The sequence below is a fragment of the Anabrus simplex genome, chromosome 6, assembly GCF_040414725.1.
Source record: "Anabrus simplex isolate iqAnaSimp1 chromosome 6, ASM4041472v1, whole genome shotgun sequence".
NCBI classification, from domain to species: domain Eukaryota; kingdom Metazoa; phylum Arthropoda; class Insecta; order Orthoptera; family Tettigoniidae; genus Anabrus; species Anabrus simplex.
The window spans coordinates 223526162-223547933 of NC_090270.1; the positions used below are offsets into that span (position 1 = coordinate 223526162).

The 21772-nt window shown below is 38.6% G+C and overlaps 1 protein-coding gene across 1 annotated transcript in view; it reads left to right on the forward strand.

Moving 5' to 3' along the window:
• The window catches only part of Wdr33 (WD repeat domain 33), a 239767-nt gene that overhangs the window by 181477 nt on the left and 36518 nt on the right, over positions 1-21772 (forward strand). The window contains exons 7-8 of the mRNA XM_067150215.2: positions 2796-3007; positions 9588-9718. Of these exons, the coding sequence (XP_067006316.1) occupies positions 2796-3007; positions 9588-9718 (343 nt within the window). The remainder of the gene's footprint in view (positions 1-2795; positions 3008-9587; positions 9719-21772) is intronic.

The window sequence follows — 21772 nt, forward strand, 5'->3', positions numbered from 1 at the left end:
ATTCAACATTGTAAATTTCGATTCAATACGGACCATAATGAAATTCTTAACACTAAATGCAGCTATCGAGCTCGGTCAACCAAAATTGGTACAAATGTGAAATATAAAAATAGCGCCAAACAACCATAGTTTTGGATGACTGATATAAATAGTGACACTCTGGATGTCGTTTAAGTCCAAGTTCAGTCACCATCAGCATAGGAGGTGGGAAGGGGTGAAAAAAGAAAATGTCAGAAATAACAGATTACGGATGAACGTGCGTCCATTCCAGCATAGCTCTTAACCAGACTTGATACTCATAAAATTGACTGTCTGGAAAAATTACTGTTCTGTAGGTGCAATAAAACCCCAGCACCCCTAAAGGAATGGGGCAAAATGTAAAAATATCCTAAAATGACCGATATTAGTGTTGAATCCATAATTTTGGGGGTAGCTAAAATGAATTGTGATACTCTGGATGCCGTTTAAGTCAAAGTTAATTCGCATTCGAGATGGGGGTTAGAAGGCGTGAGAGAATGTTGAAAATGACGGAGATTATGGATGTACATGTGCATGTTCCAACATAGCTCTCAACCAAACATAGTACACATATGACTTATTATTTAAGAAAGAAAACTGTGGGGTATGACACCCCTTACGGGCGATGGTGAAATAACAATGATAGAAAACAACGAATATTAATGTATAGTTTCCTTGGTCACCAAGATGAATCTTGGCAATCTGGTTATCGTTTAAGTCCAAGATTCAGTCCCCATCCCCATGAGAAAGGATGAAAGAGAAAATATCCAGAATTACTGAGATTACAGATGTGTGTGCATATGTTCCAGAATAAATCTCATCTGAACTTGGTACACTTAGGACTTACTATGTGAAAAGTTACTGTAGGGATAAAAGAGTAGGAACCCCTAGGGGATGGTTGAAATATAAAAGTAATAGAAAGAGACTGATATTAATGTTGAATCCATAGTTTTCGACATCACTGAGTTGAACTGTGACACTCAGGATGCCAGTTAATTCATACTTCAGCCACAGTGGGAATGGAGGTTGAGAAGGGGTGAAAATGAAAATGAACATATGGATGTATGTGGGTGTGTTCGTGTATATCACTTAACCACACTTGGTTCACATATGACTTATTATTTGGAAACTATTACTGTGGGGATTTGACACACCTAACGCCCCTAAGGGTGGGAGGTGAATGTAAAAATAATCAAAACTGACCTATATTAGTGTCGAATCCACAGTTATCGTGGTTGCTGAGGTGAATAGTGCCGCTCCAGTTACTATTTAAGTCAAAGTTCAGTCCCCGTAGTCCTGGGGGTTGAGAAGAAAAAGAATGTCTAGAATAGCCGAGATTAGGGATGTATGTGTGCGTGTTCCAGCATATCTCTCAACCTAACTTGGCACACATTTGACTTACTATCTATAAAAAAATGACTATGGATGTAAGACATCCTAGCGATCCTATATGTAAGAATAATCAAAAACGACTAATATTATTTTTTAACCCGTATTTTTCGGGGTCGATGGGATGAATACTGACATTCCGGATGTCGCCATAAGTCGAAGTACAATCCCATCAGCATGGGGAGTAAGAAGTGATGAGACAGAAAACACCCAAAATGATCAAGTATGGTCAAGTATACAGTATGTTCCAGCATAGCTCTCAACCGAACTTGGTACACACATGACTTACTAGCTGGAGAAAAGAAAAATATACTATGGAGGTAAGAAATTCCTACCCTCACCAGCGGTGAGGAATGGGAAAGGATGACATGTAAAAATAATGAAAATTAACCGATATTAATGTCAAATCCATTGTATATATGTCGCTGAGATGAATTGTGACGCTCTAGATACCTTTTAAGCTCACGTTCAACCTCCATTGGAATGGGGGCTGTGATAGGGTGAAAACTAAATACTGTAGTCTACAACGACCAAGATTACTGTTGAATCCACAGTTTTTGGAATCGCGAGGCTGATTGGTGACAGTTTTAATGACAGTTGAAATCGTGTACACCATATCTATAGGGTGACGGTAAACACATACTTTTTTCTTAAAGGATCACATACTTCCCAGTCAATTCAGGGTTCCATAAGGACAAAGTATTACTCAAAAATAAAATAATCTAATACTTGAAATCGAACACATATAAAAAACTCTAAAACTACGTAACAGATCGTAAAATATTAGTCAACATCTCAGTAAGGAATTCTACAAAAATTCACTTCACACGTAATTAACAGGCAATACAAATCTTAAAGGTAAACATTCAGAAACTATCCAGGTAACACTGGGTACTACAGCTAGTAACAATATAAAAATCTTTATGAAGTAACTAGGTTGCTCATCATTAACTAGAAAATAAAACTTCAGCCGATTTTAGGATAGATAATATGTGATATTCTTCAAAATGTTTTAAGAGCAAAAGGACTAGCCTAGAAAATACGAACTGTAAAAATAGTTACAACTAACTTATATGTTATGGTTCAGAAAGATATTGAAAAAATTGTGAATAAATTTGGTGAATCAAAAGTACCTGAATACCTTCAGCAGAGTTTCTCTTTAACGCATGCTTGGTAATAATTGATTTGAACTTTGCATCAAGAAAACCATAAATTCATTGAAGGACATATTTCATTGTACATAAGCCTATTTAGAGAACTTATAAATTACAGCCTGAAATATCTCAAATTCTGTTCTTTCATGTATTTGGTGCAACAAGCAGTTGTTGGATACGAGATATCAGTTCAGGTGATGAATCATTAATACTGAGAATATTCTTACTTGACAGTGCTGATAAGGAGGTTGGTGGCATTGAGCAAGCTCACGATAGTATTGTGTGGACACTAGCATGGCATCCGCTTGGTCACATCCTATGCTCTGGCTCCAATGACCATACAAGCAAGTTCTGGACACGTAACCGTCCTGGAGACTTGATGCGGGATAAATACAACCTCAATACACTTCCAGCAGGTCTACCAGGCATTGATGACCAAGATATAGGTAAGACAAGACATTCCAGCTATGAACTACTAAATTTTATCATTTATATAATATTAATAAGTATTTTACACCTTAATTTTAGTTTTTTCCCTTTCAGAGAAAATATATGCCTGACCTTTTTATAAACACAGGCTTCAGAGCTTTTAGTTGGATCTTTTCAGTTTTAGTAGCTATCTCATTGTTATTTTTTTTTACATAATATACTTGCTCATAATCCACTACAGGTTTTAACCACAGAAACATTAGTAATTCCAAGACCGACTCCAATCCTCAGACCGTTTTAGTGTACCATTTGCCACCGAGGTAGACACCTCATTTGCAAATAAAGAGATTTTGATTTGATTTGATTGATTTGATTTGATTTGATTTGATTTGATTTGATTTGATTTGATTTGATTTGATTCGATTCGATTTTATTTGATTTGATTTTATTTGATTTGATTTGATTTGATTTGATTTGATTTGATATAAAAAAACATGGTGGCCGAAGTAGCCGACTGCAGGTATTGGCTAACACGAAAATATCACGTACATATACAAACGGGGGTAATTTAACATGATACATGTAGCATCGTGGGGAAAATCACTTTTACACATATAAAAACGCTTCGCCAACAAGTACGCCCCACATATAATCAACTAGAATCACACATATTCTACTAGAAAAGAAAAAAACAAGCTGATTATTTAGAAATTTCAGTTAGTCAATTAACGTTTTCTCTTAGATTTCACTTTACTGGATAGATGAAAGTGCATGATAAAACTGTTAAAATGATATTTGTAACTTAATTTTGAATGTTTAAAAATAAATTAAGGTGCTAAATTCCTCAATTTATTCGGTTTCATGAGAACTATGAAAAAATAATTTGTTGCCTTAGTTTTGAAGTGGTGGACAATTTTTTATGTTCAGCACCCAATGAAAGGGAAATACACCCAAAATAATAATGTTATTGGCTTTACGTCCCACTAACTACTTTTTTTTACCGTTTTCGGAGATGTCAAAGTGCCAGAATTTAGTCCTGCAGGAGATCTTTTACATGCCAATAAATCTACCGACACGAGGCTGACGTATTTGAGCACCTTCAAATAACACCGGACTGAGCCAGAATCGAACCTGCCAACTTGGGGTCAGAAGGCCAGCATGTTAACCGTCTGAGCCACTCAGCCCAAGTACACCCGAAATGTTTATGTTAACCCAATTCTCAAAATGCTAACATAATGTTGACATTTGGCATAGCAGCACTTCACACAATGATGGTAACCTTAGTAATGAAACGTTCGGATACTAAAGATATAATAGGTTTTTACCCATTAAAGAACATGAGTGCAAAAACTCTATTGACTCTAAACATTGATATTTAACCATATGACCGAGCTCGATAGCTGCAGTCGCTTAAGTGCGGCCAGTATCCAGTATTCGGGAGATAGTAGGTTCAAACCCCACTGTCGGCAGCCCTGAAAATGGTTTTCTGTGGTTTCCCATTTTCACACCAGGCAAATAACACCGCTTCCTTCCCACTCCTAGCCCTTTCCTGTCGCATTGTCGCCGTAAGACGTATCTGTTAATAAACTTAACCATGATAGGTTAATATTGTGTTTGGTCCGTATTGACTGGTGGATAAAATAGATGGATTGATTACATGGTTGAGATACGTCGATGATATATTTGTTATTATCGATGAACGAAAGGTTAAACCTGATGGTATATTACAGTATTTAAATACTTTGAATAGACAAGTGCATTTTACGATGGAATCTGAAAATGATAGGACTTTAAATTTTTTAGATTTGACAGTTACTAGAAATTCTGGTCATTTTGATTTCCAAATTTTCAGAAAAGCTACTCAAACAGATACTATTATCAGAAATGACTCCAATCATCCAGGTCAACATAAAAAGGCAACATTTTACAGTTTAATTAATAGAGCTATGAACATACCTATGTCTAAGAAGAATTATAATAGAGAGATAAATATAATCCATCAAATCGCTCGTAGCAACGGATATTCCAACAGATTTATTAATAGAATGATAAATAAAGTGAAAAATGAACCTAAAACAACTTTAATTAAAGAGAGAAAAGAGAAAAAGAAATTCATAGTTCTAACTTTTCGAAATAAGCACTCTTATCAACTGGCTAAAATTTTCAGAAAAAAGAACATCAATGTCACATACAAAACGGATAATAATACTAATAAGATAATTTTCAATTCAGATAAAATAGAGAATAAATGTATATTTAATAAATCAGGAATTTACAAATTAACATGCCAAACATGTAAACAACGATACATAGGACAGTCCGGAAGAAGTTTGGCTATAAGGTACAAAGAACACGTTAATGCGGTCAAACATAAAAGATATTCGGCAATGGGAGAACATATGGTTGAAATGAATCATAAATTTACAGACATTTCCAATGACATGAAATTATTACATTCGACCAAAAAGGGAAAACTAATGAATGTTTTGGAAAATTTAGAAATTTACCTTACACAAAAATGTAATTCTGAATCAAGTTTAAATGAGAAAAGTACAGAAGATAACCCACTGTTTAGGCTAGCATATAATCATTTAAGGAACAAAAAGAAGAAGAAAAGAAGAAAAACTTGAAGATCATAAATTTGTATAGTGTTTCTCATTCAGTTCAACCAAAATTGTATGTATTGATCATTTTTATAATATTTCATAAGTTCTCTTTACTCTTTGACATGATGTATTGGGACACAATACTCCTTCAAATTGTAAAACAAAAGATTGTGTCATATTATGTTATTCTTTGATCTAACCACTGATGAAGGGAATGGTTGAGATTTCCCGAAACATGTATGGTTTAATAAATAATGTTTCTTTCATTTAATGAGTGTATTGATCAAGGCAGATTTAAATAAACTATTATAAATAGTTATATTGTACATTCAGACGTATCTGTGTCGGTGCGACGTAAAACAACTAGCAAGAATTTAACCATATGGACGACCTTCAGTTTGGTGCAGTCTGCTTGATAACAGACAACCACAGCATGAATCAGAAGGTGTTAGTAGTGTAAAACCCTGCGTTACGAACCCAACTAATCCCTCCAAGTCACTATTTCTTCTGTGTAACAGTATACAGGTTGTTCCATCTGTCACACTTATAAGTTTTGTTATACTCCAAGATCCCGCCAAACATTTCTGCAGGCAAGCACAGATTATTGTAAAGTACACTTGCGTCTAAATCACTCGACACTTTGAAACACATAGACACTGATGGAATATCATAATATCAATTATATCCTATCTCAATTAATATTTTTCGAGGAACACGAATAGGTTCACCATTTCGAATTATAGAAAAGTCTTCCCTAACTTCTAAGTTATTCTCAAAATGATGTATGCACACTACAATTTTGTCATCGACTTCAAAATATTCACGATGTATATTCCTAATCCATTTCTCTCTTAATGTTTTATTCCGTAAAAAACTTAAGAATAGTTGTATGAGAGGCATTGCCGTAGTTAGACTTAAACCTGGTTCACAACACGATCAAAACAAACACATTCTCACAGTACTGCGTATGATAACAGATCCTAAGTGTCCACTGACTCATATAAATACACTCGCACACTTATATTCTACAAAGAAACTAACATTTATTGTCAACTTTCATGAAATTACACCGACTACATACGATAACAACAAACCAAAACAAACCCACATTTGCAACATATCCGGCTACTCGATTCACCATCTTTGAACGAGAGTAGCATTAAAGTCTGAGGATCGAGTTGGTCTTGATAATTCTATTAGATAGAGCTGTAATTTTGATTTTACATATAACAGATGTTCATTTCCACTATATCAAAAGTATGAGAGCCACTGTTAAAGCCTGAATTGTATAATGGATAACAAATGCATGATTTTCATATTCAAATTCTAGTTACACTATGCATGTTGCAGTTGCTATTGTTGATGGAAAAGAAACAGTAATAATGTCAGATGTATACAAATTCTTTCAGAATTCTCATATATACTTTAACTGTTGATATGTTGATTTACTGGGTCATGAGGTTAGTTAATCGAGTAAGATACTTGAAGCAGATGTCCTTTGGAAAAAAAAAAAAAAAAACTTAGGTTCTTGTAATAGAAGTACTGTATTTAGCTGATAATTTTCCCTGCTCATGTATTCTTCCCTCCCGTAATTTTGAAATGGAAGTTTGGGGGAAAATAAAAATTCATGTTAGTTTCTCACCATGGTTGTGTAAAATTTTTCTCACATCAGTGTGTTTACTAATTTTTTTTTTTTTTTTTGCTAAATATCTAGTCATGAAAACATTAAGACTATGGCTAGACAGACTTTTTAAATGTAACATGTGTCCATTGAATCACACAAGAAATATGTACTGAGTAATGTGCAATGTGCTGCGGTTATACGCTACAGCATTAAAATACAAAGTCATCCTCAAAGTAACAACACAGATGAATGGATCATGGACGATAATCATCCGATAAGGGATGCAACTCTCATTGGCTACATATACGTTATGTAATGTAGTGTCCAATTATTTGATATATACACCACTTTCTCTCTTGTTTATATTCACATTGTCATCTGACAACCAATAAAACTTTCTTCAGCTTATCCCAGATATTTCTGGAGTTGCTAGAACCACCCAGGCTCACTGTGGTTTTGGCCAGGGGTTTAAGGCTGGATGCCTTTCTTGAGACCATTTGAATCTTGAGATGAAAATCTCAACCTGGAATTAACTGGAACTTGAACCGCAGTCTTCCAGGTGGGAAGGCAGCAGCTAAGCCATCTGACAACTAATATTAAAACAATTTGTTTTGATGTTATACTTAATTCTGCCTTGACATTTCAAACCACTTCATTTCTTCAAAAATGCATGACAGTCTACACCAAGGCCCTACAAGGCAACTGCGTTAAAAATACATTGTGTTGCTAGCACATTCCAAAACTCATAGATAACTCTGTTATTTAATGGTCAGGCTAGTGGGGGTGAACAGAATAAAACGGTTCATTCATTTCCCCACCGAAAAATTGTTTCCTTTAACAATGCCTGTCTAGCCATAGCCTTATTATTTCAATGGCTATTCATCACTTTGTATGCAGTGACTGAGAAGCACATTCAGCCACGCTGCAGTAATGAGACCTCTCGGCATGGAAGGCTACACATAATGTTGGTCTATGCATGCATCACTAGCTAGTAACCATGTAGCAGGTACACATATGTTCTACAACATTCACCATTCTCTCTGCTAATTATTTTTACATATCAAACAGATTGGAGGGTGTGAAGTTGTACATCAGTATGTATACCTAGGCTCCTGGTAGTTCCAAAGATGAAATAAAGCGAAGAATTGAAATAGCAAAGGTAGCAATGATCCATCTGCGGAAGATCTGGAAAGATAACAACATCACCGTTAAGACAAAAAGGAAGCTCGTTGAATCTCTAGTCTTCTCAGTCTTCTTGTATGGCACACAGACGTGGACCATCCTCAAACTTGATCGTGAACGGATAGAAAGCTTTGAAATGTGGTGCTGGAGGAAAATGTTAAGGATTCCTTGGACAGCTTATCACACGAACACATCAATCCTGAACCAACTTCAGATAAAATTTCGTCTATCATGTAAGGTCTCTCAGCGGATTGTACGCTACTTTGGACATATAATGCGCCGAGATGGTAGTCTTCAAAAGCTGATTGTTGAGGGCAAAGTCCAGGGAACCAGACAACGAGGACGAGTACCAACATGATGGATTGACATGGTGAACGGCCCCCTACAGTGTTCTCTCAGAGCAACCACATTGAAAGCTTTAGATAGGGAAGAATGGCGGAGTATGGTTCATCGACTAGAGGGCTTAATATTATGATAGTCACGACGCCTCAGTCATGAGGCAAAACGAAGAAGAAGAAGAAGAAGAAGAAGCGAATAGTGGTTAGTGATGGGTAAGGAAACTGGGAGTTACAAAACACAGTTTAAATTAACATTGATCACATTAGCAGAAAATAATGGCAATTGTGCTGCAGCACGTGAGTTTTGTGTAGAGCATCAGATGTGTGCTACTGGCATAAGTAAAACAGACAGTTACAGTGTGACAAGAACGCATGCTGAAATCAAAAAAGAACTATTAATATATGTACAGTAACTGGATTAAGAAAAGATGGTTATTCAGTTTTGTACAAAATACTACAGTTAAAGGCACTGGAGATGCAGAGAAAAGCAGTATAGGAATCTTGCAGTTTAAAGCAGGCAGAGGGTGGCTGTGTAGATCCATGAAGAGAAACAATATTTCTCTTCAAAGGAGGACATCTGTATGCCAGCAATTACCAAAGTACCATGCCAAAAATGTAGTGGAATTCTATTAGTATTTTAGATTCAAAATAAAATGTGCATAATTTTTCCTTCCCCTTGTTTGAGATTAAAGATTGCTAAAATCACAGGAAAATGACTCAAGTGAATACGTTATATATTTGTGAAATGGTTTACTGTGCTGAGAAAACAAATTAACTTTATTTGTAATAAGAAAATATGCATAAGCGTGTTTTATTTAGTGGTGACCTGCATTGTGTTGGTTTGCAGATGAACCAGCAGTGATTCCTGGAATGGGTCCTGAGGATAAGGTGGAAACAGTGGCTAATCAAGCAACAGCACAAATTCCTGGTTTGGACTTTGAAGGTGTGGAAGATCGTCAAAAACAATTTCACAAAAAGGTTTGTGAATTAGATTTAAAATACTTTCTCTTTATAAAAATGTAGTTAGTGTGTTCATAAACCTGTATTGTATTATAAGAAGACACTACATAAAAGGGGCTTTTCAACCGCAGTGGCATGTAAATCATAAATAAATTCAATTCGAATTCTTCCTAGTGACGCATCAGATCTTCTTTCTTTTCATCTCAACACAGTAGTGTTGGCTACTGAATGCATGATTCGAAGCAGTGTATCGATTCATTCAAGTGTCCGAGTGAATCGATTCACAGGAACGGCGAGCTCACGGCACACGATTCAGCTTACTCCCAGTGGACAGTGCTGAGTGGCGCACTCACTGGACGTTGACGGGGAGCCGAACTTCCGCTGCAGCGATACAGTGAATCATGGCACATCGAAAGAATCGTGAACGAGCGCGGCTCAGTGATACACATGATACACACGGCTCCTTATCGGCTCACTGGACACGCGGAGAGCCGAGCTTCCGCTGCAGCGAGACATACAGTGAGCCATAGCACACCGAAAGAATCGTGAACGAGCCGGCTCAGTGAGACAAAAGATACACGCGGCTCCTTATCGGCTCACTGCAGCGAGACATACAGTGAGCCATGCTACACTGAAAGAATCGTATGCTATAATGGACTCTTGAGCTCAGCTCATTTGAAAATAATACCCATTTGCATTCACTGTCCTCTTCTTACAGGGAGGTTTAAATAATATATGGATTTATTTGCAGTGTTAAAAAGGTAGTCACAACATAATTCTGAAGTAGCTAGTAAGTAGGTAGGCTATTAGGTTATACTATTTATTAGTTTAATGAATCTTAGTATTATAACTTAGTTGACATTTGACAATTAAACTCGACTCTAGCCTGCCCTATGACTATGATTCATGCTCATGACCACTCAAAAGTACCTGTTTTATATTGGGAAGAACGGTTCAGTATTCTCTCAGTTCATATGTCACATCGTTGCACAAGACTTCAATCATATGTGGACAGACACAATAACAGTATGTTGTATCAGAAAACCAGCGGGCTACTGTACATCTCGAGTAGCCTATACAAAATATGACGATTTTAAAAAGTCCTCAGCTGATAGAAAAATACATATTTTCAAAAATGACTGAGCGAGTTGTCGTGCGGTTAATATCACGTGGCTATGCGCTTGCATTCGGGGGATGGTGTGTTCGAATCCCACCGTCGGCAGCCGTTAAGATGGTTTTCCGTAGTTTCCCCATTTTCACACCAGGAAATGCTGGGACTGTACCTTAATTCAGGCCATGGCTGCTGCCTTCCTAATCCTAACCTTTCCCACCCTGCGTCGCCGGAAACCTTCGATGTATTAGAGTAACTAGCATTTTTTCTAAGAAAGGAGTTCATAGTATGAAGACCAGATGGCAGCTGCGAGCACTGAATGCTGTTACTGCTCTCTTACCAGCACATACTACACAGATGCAGTAGGAGCGGTGACCAATGAGCCGTGAATCGGATCACTGTATCGATTCAGTAACGTGAACGGAATCAAATGAATCGATTCAGTAAAATGAATCGACTGTCCCATCACTACAACACAGTCCATGGTTTAGCGCAGAACTTTGAAATGATGATCCTACCATTTAAACTGGGTTACATACTCTACTTCATCTAACATGTTCGGTCTTAACTTAGTCTTTACTGTATTTCCTTATTTTGAACCCTCTTGCTAGTGTTCCTGTCTGTTGGTACCAACATTCTTGTTTATTTTGTGTTAACTCCAACTTCTTTCCCAGCTCTTGCTTCTATACTACTAGGTCAATATAAAAAAAAGAGCACTGTAAAGATAATTTAGCCTATGAACGTACTTCCTTGTTAGAAAATGCTATTGATTGCATTAACATTTTACGATTTGAAATCTCTGTACCAGAAAAAGAGGTTCACTCATTTTGAAATATCGATGTTCTGTCCTCTTTCAAGATTTTTTTTTTTTTTTTTTTTTTTTTTTTCTCTCTAATGGTATAACATCACACTAACACAGAGAGATTAAGTTTGGGAAGCAAGTGGTCATACACTTATTTTAGGTACAGTCCCAGCATCCGCCTAGCATATAATTGGAAGTGATAAAATTCATTGCTATCCGTATTGAAGATACTGAATGTAGGATGCTAAAAGGTTAGTTTTTTCCACCTATTCAATACATATAAATTTTATAAATTAGGAATTTATTATTGATTCCACTTGAGACATGTTTCGCCCTTCATTGAGGGCATCATCAGTCAAAATATCACCTCAAGGTAAAAAATCAGGTAACTGGTTAGTAGTTGACATGTACAAATTAATACATATTATTAATACAATTACAAAAATTAAGTATGGGAAATAGTTGTACAAAAGTGATGGTTGAACATATAGGTTTATAGATGAAAAGTCGGCACCAATGCCTAAAATTAACATAGTAGAGTTCGGTTACAAACATTGACGCCGAACACTACACCTTTTCTCCCTTAATTGTTTTAATGTAAATATTTTTTAACTTTTTATTTTCCTATGATTGCGTCAACTGTTTCTCCAGAGCACCACTGCCGAACTCTACTATGTTAATTTTAGGCATTGGTGCCGACTTTTCATCTATAAACCTATATGTTCAACCATCACTTTTGTACAACTATTTCCCATACTTAATTTTTGTAATTGTATTAATAATATGTATTAATTTGTACATGTCAACTACTAACCAGTTACCTGATTTTTTACCTTGAGGTGATATTTTGACTGATGATGCCCTCAATGAAGGGCGAAACATGTCTCAAGTGGAATCAATAATAAATTCCTAATTTATAAAATTTATATGTATTGAATAGGTGGAAAAAACTAACCTTTTAGCATCCTACATATAATTGGAAACCGCAGAAATTCAGCTTCATGGCTGCCGCCGGTGAGGTTCGAACCTGCTATCTCTGGGATGCAAGTTTCCAGCTTCACAACCTTATTATGTGCAGCCAACTCGCTTGATCCCTTCAGTTCTATTAAATTCCTCTCATACAGTACATTAAAGAAAATGGAAAATGCAATGCCACAAAGGAATGGGTCATTTGTGTTGATATTGGAGATATGGAATGGTGCCAATTTGGTACATAAAAGATACTGGGTTCAGACCATTCAAATTGCTCGTATGGCCTTTCCAGCTTGATAGATTGATCATTGACAAACCACCACCTCTAAGCAAAGACCAGTAGAGCATAGCTGACATGTAGTCCGTGAAGTACAGCAGCTTGAAACATTTGTTTGTGAAGCATGCATCGCCAACAGGTACAAGTAGGATATCAACAATTGTCAGTGGTAGAGGGCTCAGATAATTAATTGGTCTGCATAAAGTGGATTATCGATATGGGCTGCATCTGTATGTGTTGACCAAAACGCTTCTATGGTACAGCAGGTATGGCTGATGTGGTCAATTGAAGGTACAGATCCTTGAAGACCTAAGTTGGACTAATCCAATAGACAACAGTGCGTAAAGATTGAAACATCATTTGGGTGTCTCGGATGGACCCCTGGGCAACAGAAGTGGAAATTTGAATTACTATGGCACCACATGTTATTCGACAAACAATTAGTAATCATTTGCGTGCATCTGGCTTATAAATCTATATCCCTATAGCAAGAGTTCCACTGACCCCCACAGCATCCACGTGTGAGGCTGTCCTGGTGTCAGGAACAGTCATGCTGGGTCAGCAAATGGCGTAGTGTTGTTGAAAGTGATGAATCACACTTTTGTCGTGGCCACGTTAATCGTTGCTGATGTCTCTGATGGCATACCATTGAGAGGGACTGCACTGATTCTATTGTCAAGAGCCATAAGGGACCAACCCCAGGTGTTACAGTCCTGAGGAGCTATTGGATTTCATGTGAAATCATGATTAGCGATTAATGGGGGGAAATAACTACTGACAATATGTGGATGGCATTGTCAGTCTAGTGGTTGTTCTCATGTTGACCATTGCAGATTGTATGTTTCAGCAGGATAATAGCTACTCTCAAGGAATCTCTAGGGAAGCTCTCAAAGACATAACACTTTTATAGTAGCCTGCCAGGTCCCCATACTTAAGCTCTATGAACATTTGTGGAACATTATGGTAGACACCTGCACAACTCCCCTCATTCACCACAAACTGGTTGAACTGACCCTTGTCGTACAGCAAGCATGAAAGTAGGAAACAGGATGTGATCCAGGACCTTATTGACTCCATACTGCACAGGATACAGCAAGGTATTTCTGCTCGGGGTGGGCACACCTTGTTCTGACTTGTGTCTACGTGAGTGCACGGAGGCACCTAAACATGTTATTATCGATCCACCATGCACACTTGGGGTGGTGTAGACACACTCCTCCATAATGTTGCAATTTCCATTTTCCCTATTGCATATACATCAGAAGCTTTTGAATCCACAATGTAACCATTACTTCAGCGGCTACACAAAACACAGTTAAAGGGAGGGAAAAAAAGCAATTACACGGTACCTAAAACACTACACACAAAATAAACTTCGATGAACTGCGCTGCACACCGCCGAATACAATTCAAGTAAATATCAGTGCGGGCAACTTGATGAAAACAAACAAGGAACGTGGAAAGGGGACTGGGAAACCTTACCGAAGGCCATGGAGATGCTTAGGTTGCGGTTTTCGGAAAAATCAACGGTGATCTCTGGTTTTCAAAAATATTATTTACAAAATTAACTTTACAAAGTAAATTCCGAACAAATTCAGCTATGCGAAAAATCCCGGTACACAATTTGTAAAATACAAATTATATGTTCCTTGAGAAACACATACTGTATTAGATATTCCATGACAAGAGCTTTCTATAGTTTCAAAGAGTCAAGCAAACACGGTACATGTTATTACAAATCAAGTTGGACGATACGATCTTGAAGGTAAGAGGAAACCACAATATGCTATTACAATTTAGAATGAAGTTAAACAAAATATCAGATCAGTGGAGTGGCGATTAGGACAATCTCCTGAGAGATACACCAACGTAAATTACATGCAAATTAAAACCCGACAGAAAATAACAGCACTTACCCTAAGGCAGCCCATTCTGGTAGCAAGGAGACGCTGACGACGTCAAAACTTTGGCAGGCCAAGACCAAGACAGCTCAAAGACTTAAGACCAGACGAAATGCTGCCTAGCTCCCTTTTAAAGGAAAATCAGGCCTTGGAGTAGCCAATCAGAACGCAGGAGCTTGCCCAGATTCACCAATCACAACTCTTTCCGTGGTCGCGATCTTTGAACCACTTTCTCAACACATGTACAGATCCTGATTGCGAACCTTCCATATTCCAAAATAGAAAGGACATATTTCTAGACCGCATACTAACAAGGTAGACACACCCTGTTCCGAAAATCCACGTCACAACCTTTCTGGACTGTTCCAGTTAATATAGAAAATAATCTAGTAGTTACAAACAACATATGTTACAAAATATTTTACACTGTACAGGTTAGGTAGCAAAATGGAATACGAATAAAAAATTCTAGCACAACACTCCAGATCATTCAGTAAATATTACTTAAAATGATTTACAAATAAAATCTTCTACAAACACTTTCCACCTCCAAGAGATTCTACACCTGTCTCACACAACAAATCAAACTTGAACGATATTAAAATCGTGAAATACCGAGCTTGATAGCTGCAGTCGCTTAAGTGCGGCCAGTATCCAGTATTCAGGAGATAGTGGGTTCGAACCCCACTGTCAGCAGCCCTGAAGATGGTTTTCCAGGGTTTCCCATTTTCACACCAGGCAAATGCTGGGGCTGTACCTTCATTAAGGCCACGGATGCTTCCTTCCCACTCCTAGCCCTTTCCCATCCCATCATCGCCATAAGACCTATCTGTGTTGATGCAACGTAAAGCAACTAACAAAAAAATCGTGAAATATCGTTGAAGGATTTTTAAATGTTCTTAACGAAGTCCTTCATTAGTTGCCAGCAGGTAGTCACCATACAGATGGGAACATCCTAAGTAATTCATTAACTATGCATTACATTATCAGATTTAGTTTATTCAGAAATACTTGAGTCTTAAGCCTACTTGTCAAAGGATTTGGACTGTAACTTTACATTATTGGTTCATCTTATTATAGTTAGTAATATATTGGCAAGGTACCATCATTCAACATATACAAATAAATTAATTTACTCATGCAAGCATCTCTTTAAACTCATAACAAATTTTCTGTCACTTCATTACTCTTTTTGAGAGAACTGAAAGTAAGAGACATTTATGTCCACTCCTTTTCTTTTAATGTTAGTAGCCCAAGGTATAACACACACTAAAATAAACCCACCTACTTTTAATGGGAATCCGTTGACTGGATTATATTACAAGGACATTTTTTTAAAGTTCTTATTATTAAAGCCAAGGAGAACCTAACAAATATCAGAAGATTCCATCTGCCAGACTGGATGGCTTGGACAGTAGAGCGCTGGCTTTCCGAGATCAAATTGGTGGGTTTGATCCTGGCCCAGCGTGGTGGTATTTGAAGGTGCTCAAATATACCAACTATTTTTATGGTACATTTATGAGCACGTAAAAGAACCCACTTCTTTCTTTTTTATCTGTGGGACAAAATTTCCAGCACCTCAACATCTCCAAAAATCATAAAAGTAGAAAAAGATATAAAACCAGTAAATTGTTAAGTAATTCCATCTAAGAAAAGCAAAGTTTATGTTACTATCAAAAGCAGAAACTTGTGTTACTGTAGCCTACATCTGGCTCCTTGGCTGAATGGTTGGTGTAATATCCTTCAGTTCAGAGAGCCAAGTGGGCCAGAGATTCTAGCCACCTTTGATTAAATTTCTCTCGCTTGGGAGCTTGAGCAGTAGTCGCGTCATCAGCTAATATGCTGGATGGTCTTCCCTCTTTAGGAGATAAGAGTGTGTAGATCATCCATGACCTATCCTCAGCCTACACAATACTATGGCCTGTCTCCATGAAGGGCGGAAAGAGGACCGCCACACGGTCAGCTTGTTGGGAGTTCGGATAGCTAACCACTCCGATTCCTTGGACGCCAAGATGGTTCGAGGTAGCTGAGAACAAATATCTTTAGCAGGTACATTCGTAGGACTTGGAGGTAAAGTACCGCTTCCTTTGCAGCTTCATCTGCAAGTTCATTTCCCACAATCCCAACGTGGCTTAGAAGCCACATGAAAGTGATTCTGGTGCCAGCATTACTTAACCTGGCTAGAAGGTTATGAATCTGCTGCACCAGTGGGTGTTGCGAGAAACAGGTTTAATAGACTGTTGAGAACTTAACGAGTCAGTACACATGAGAAAATGGTTTCTTTTGTCACCCAGTGCAAATTGCAGAGCTTCTAAGATGGTGTAAAGCTCCACAGTATACACGCTGCATACACTAGGAAGTGAGATCTTCATGCTTATATCATCGGTGACGAAAGAGCAACCAACATTTTCTCCGATCTTAGAACCGTCTGTGAGAAGATATGTTTCGCAGCCAGATACTGGTGAACGAAATCCTGGAAATAACTCTGATAAACGGAGAAATCCATATTCACTTTGGGTCTATGGAGTAGATCTAGCCATAAATCTGGTTGTAGAACTAACCACGGAGGTACCTTGCGAGAAGTCCGCTCAAGACAAGCACCAATATCTATATTTAACTCATGATACAAGCTATCAATTTGAAACCCGACTGGCTGTGTGGCATTCGGCCGGTCTTGGTACCTCCGGTGGTATTGGATACTAAAGATACATTGATAGCTTGGATGTAGCGGCATTTCGTGAATTTTGACGGCGTACGTGCTGCTGCCTCCTTATTCATAAAGATGGGACTCCTGCTTCAGCGAGTAGGCTGGGAAGGGGGCTAGTATGGAAAGCTCTCATTGCCAGTCTAACTCCACTATGGTGAACACTGTCTAAAAGGCTCAACATAGATCTTGATGCTGAGCCATAAGCGACACTACCATAGTCCATTGGGGAGAGGACCATCACCATGTAGAAACGTAGCAGCACCGCACGATCAGCCCTCTACGAAGTGCTGCTGAGAAATTTAAGCATGTTAAGTCTCTTCACATGCAGTCAGCCTTCAGCTGGTGGATGTGGGGCTGCCACGTTAGTCTCTTATCAAAATGGAGACCCAGGAATCTGCATATGTCTGCCACTCTTAAGACACTGTTTCGCAAGGGGAACTCTGGTTGAGGATGCACAAGCCGATGTCGACAGAAGTGTACAACTGAGGTTTTCGCCGCTGAAAATCGAAAACCCTGTTGCAGGGCCAATCTGTTGACTCATTTAATAGCTTGCTGCAGCTGTCTCTCAGCAAACGCCATCCTTCCAGAGGTGTAACATACACCTATCTACATGCAGCAATGGAACAACTGTGGGTCCAGCAGCAGCAACTATGCCGTTGATGGCGATTGCGAACAGCGTGACACTTAGCACAAATCCCTTTGGTACTCCATTTTCTTGAACGTAATATTGAGAAAATTTGTTCCCTACTCGGACTCGAAAGAGCCGGAGGAACATGAAATTCTCAATAAACTTTGGCAAACTTCCACAAAACCCCCACTGGTGTAGTGTGGAGAGAATCCCATATCGCCAGGTAGTATTGTACAATTTCTCCAGGTCAAAAAACATGGCGACTAGGTGGTCCTTTCGGAGAAAGGCCTCCTGAATGGCGCTCTCTAGTCTGACCAGATGGTCAGTGGCAGACCGATGAGAACGAAAACCACACTGGTAGTTAGTCAAGAGACTTTCCTTTTCCATGGCCCACACAAGATGCTGGTTAACCATCCTTTCAAACAGCTTACAAGGTCATTTGTAAGGTATATTGGCCTATAAGTTTTGGGTCTTTACCTGCTTTGGGAATTGGTATCACAATTCCCTCATGCCATTCAGATGGAAACACTCCCTCACTCCATATTCTGTTGAATAGGATGAGAATATTTTTAACTATTTAATTATGGATTTTGTCCGGTCCATGAGCCATGTCTCTGCATAGCGTGAGTGCACTCCACAATTCCCACTCCGTGAAAGGCACGTTATAGGAATACGAAGAACTAGAGGCGAAGGAGAAATAGTGTGCCCCTGCCTTGCGCTTAATTGGTAGAAATGCAGAGTCGTATCTCCCAGAGCTGGATGTATCTGTGAAATGTGACACGATGTGGTCTGCAGTGACTGGAGTAATTGTAACTATATCTCCATTAACACTAGAACGGCCGAACTTTCCTCATACCTATAAAGGCCGCAGGTGGTCATTTTGACCGCTGCCGCTTACTGACATATATCTAGGATCCAGGATCTGGGAAACATGCGAAAGTTCAAAAATTTATTTTAAAACAACAGTTAACCATTAGGATGTATTGTATACAGATCAGTCCATTGTTAAATATTAATAATTATTCATATTCTCTCACTTCTAATAGGTAACAATGAAATATTTTGGCGGACTTGCTATTGAATGCCTTTGTGAAAACTTATGATAAAAATAACAGTCTCTATTTGTTTACAAGCCCATTTAGGCCTTTGACAAGCAATTTATGCAAATTATTACCTTACACGAACATTTTCCACAGACTACTTTGTTGCACGAAGAACATGTGTCAGAGGTTTTGTTCTGTTTACAATTGGAGTTCACTTGACATTGTCGTCGCTTACAACTGGCACATTGAACCTGAATCTGAGGCTCAGGCTGAAGTGTAGGGAGTTCCATCAACTGGGATCTTGTCTTCACAAAATCAGATCTTAGTTCTTGTAATACTTCAAGAATATAATAATTTCGTGAGATTTCTGTCCCGTAACTTCCTTGTAGACTATCCATGACTTTACTGCTGCTAAATCAAGTACGTTGTAAAATACATGTACAGGCCACCTTCGGCATCCATCTCTAGTGGTGTATTTACGCGCCATTTGATCAGCTACATCCACACCATACTTAGTTCCGTTATAAAATTCAGTAGTAGTAGGGAGCTTCTTGTTGTCTTCACCGACTTGAACGCTCGGGTGTAGAGTGCTTAGCAGAAGCACATTCTTGTTCACTTTTCCTTGAAAAACTGTGATAGTAGTGTGATCTTCCTTCTGAAGTACGACAGTCTCGTACAGATTCATATGTAGTGCTTTGATTGACTCCTGGATTTCCTTCCTCACTCTGTTGATTGTTCCAACAATACTAGTTTTCTTCTCTTCTTTCAGTCTTTCAGCCAACTTTACCGATGTAAAGAAGTTATCAGTGGTCACGTTATGTCCTTTCGTGAGGTATGGGTCCATAAGTTTCATGACAACATTTTCAGGCAGTGACTCATTGGCAAGTCGCATTTCGTCTTTTCCAAGATAAGGAAACCCATTGCACACATACTTAGAATTAACGTATACCAGTAGCCAGAATTTTATGCCAAATTTATCTGGCTTGTTGGCCATGTACTGCATGAACCTGCACCAAGCTTTGCTGGGGAAGAGTTGTTCATCAGCTGTGACATTCGCTCCTGGTTTATAGCACGCATAACAATTCTCAATAAATCTATTCCAAATAGCCGACGCCAAAGCAAATTTATCTGCCTGCAAACGAGTGGATCTGGTTTTATGGAGATCAAAGCGCAAATATCTTAGTATTTCTTTGAACCTGTTTCTTGACATAGTGGTAGTGAAAACACGGGGACCCCATAATGGAGACCACATATGATCTACAGCTAAACTAATAAGTTTATAAGCTCCACGGGCATATAACAAAGCAATAAAAGCATCTAATTCTTCCAAAGAAATAGATCAATTATTATCCATTGTCTGTCTACGAGCTTCCGTCTCTGTGCACATCCTTATATGCTTCAACATGGATGCGTCAATGAATAAACGCCAGGCACCAACCTTGCTATTAGTCTCTCCGTTATGCTTAGCGTGAGAAGTAGGCCCTGCTGCCTCTTTTAGTACATTCTGAGCAGCCATCCTTCCAGAGTGGTTCCCACTACTATCGATAACAGTCCAAATAGTTGTTCCATCTTTGCCACATAACTGATTACCTGGTGCAAATGAAGGAGACTACCAGTTCATGGCCCCTCCCACCTCGTCATCCTCCGCTGCAAGATTGATCACGGCTGGTTGAAGGAGTAACTGCGTCTATCGTAGGTGCGAAGTCCACTGTGTGCATATTTTCATTAGCTTAATCACTATCACTATCCGACATATTACCACACTGTTGAGGTATAAAATCCTCAATAACTGAACAGGAGTAAGTTTTTGCCGCCGAGCCATTATTACACACTATACAACAAGGGATAGGCACTAACTCGTCCACTCACAATCGCTTCTAGAGGCATACTATTTAGTTACATCATACGCCCCTTCTGCACCACTTGTAAATATATCACAGGAAGCAATCAGTGAGCAGAATAGAGCTCTCCGTATCAAGGAAGTAAAGCGGTCAAAATGACCGCGACCACTTATGGCCTTCCTAGGTATAAGGGAAAATATTGGTGTTCCCTTATCGTCTACGGATGTAATTTTTGGCATGAATGTACATAACCCTAAAAGATTAAAAGTCACAAAAGCACAACCTCGTGCGTAAAATATTACGACTGTGGAAATACCTTGAAATTCGCTAACGGTCAAAATGACCGTTCTGGCCGTTCTAGTGTTAATAGAGATTCCGGGCTCTGAGGGCAAGTTCTGCACTCTGACAATACAGCAGAGTGTCCACCCTTGTGATGACGGAGTATGTGCCGACATTCTATGGCATGAAGTGTCAAATGGACTGTTTTCCACCCTTCAAAAATCCAACTACCTCTGCCAGTTTGAACCCGCTATCTTGGGATCCACTGGCTGACACTCTACCACTGATCCACAGAGGGAGCAGGTAGTTTAAATGTACTTGAAGCACTAACTGCTCAACCTAGCACTCAGGACTTAATTCTTACTGAATTACTGTTATCGTACTGATTATTTGAGTACTGTGCATGCGTAAATGCAATCTACTCTCATACACTGTCACCATACACATTTTCTGAATTGTCTTTGTTTTATTGCTATGGCATAAATGCAATGGACATGAATCTTGAATACAT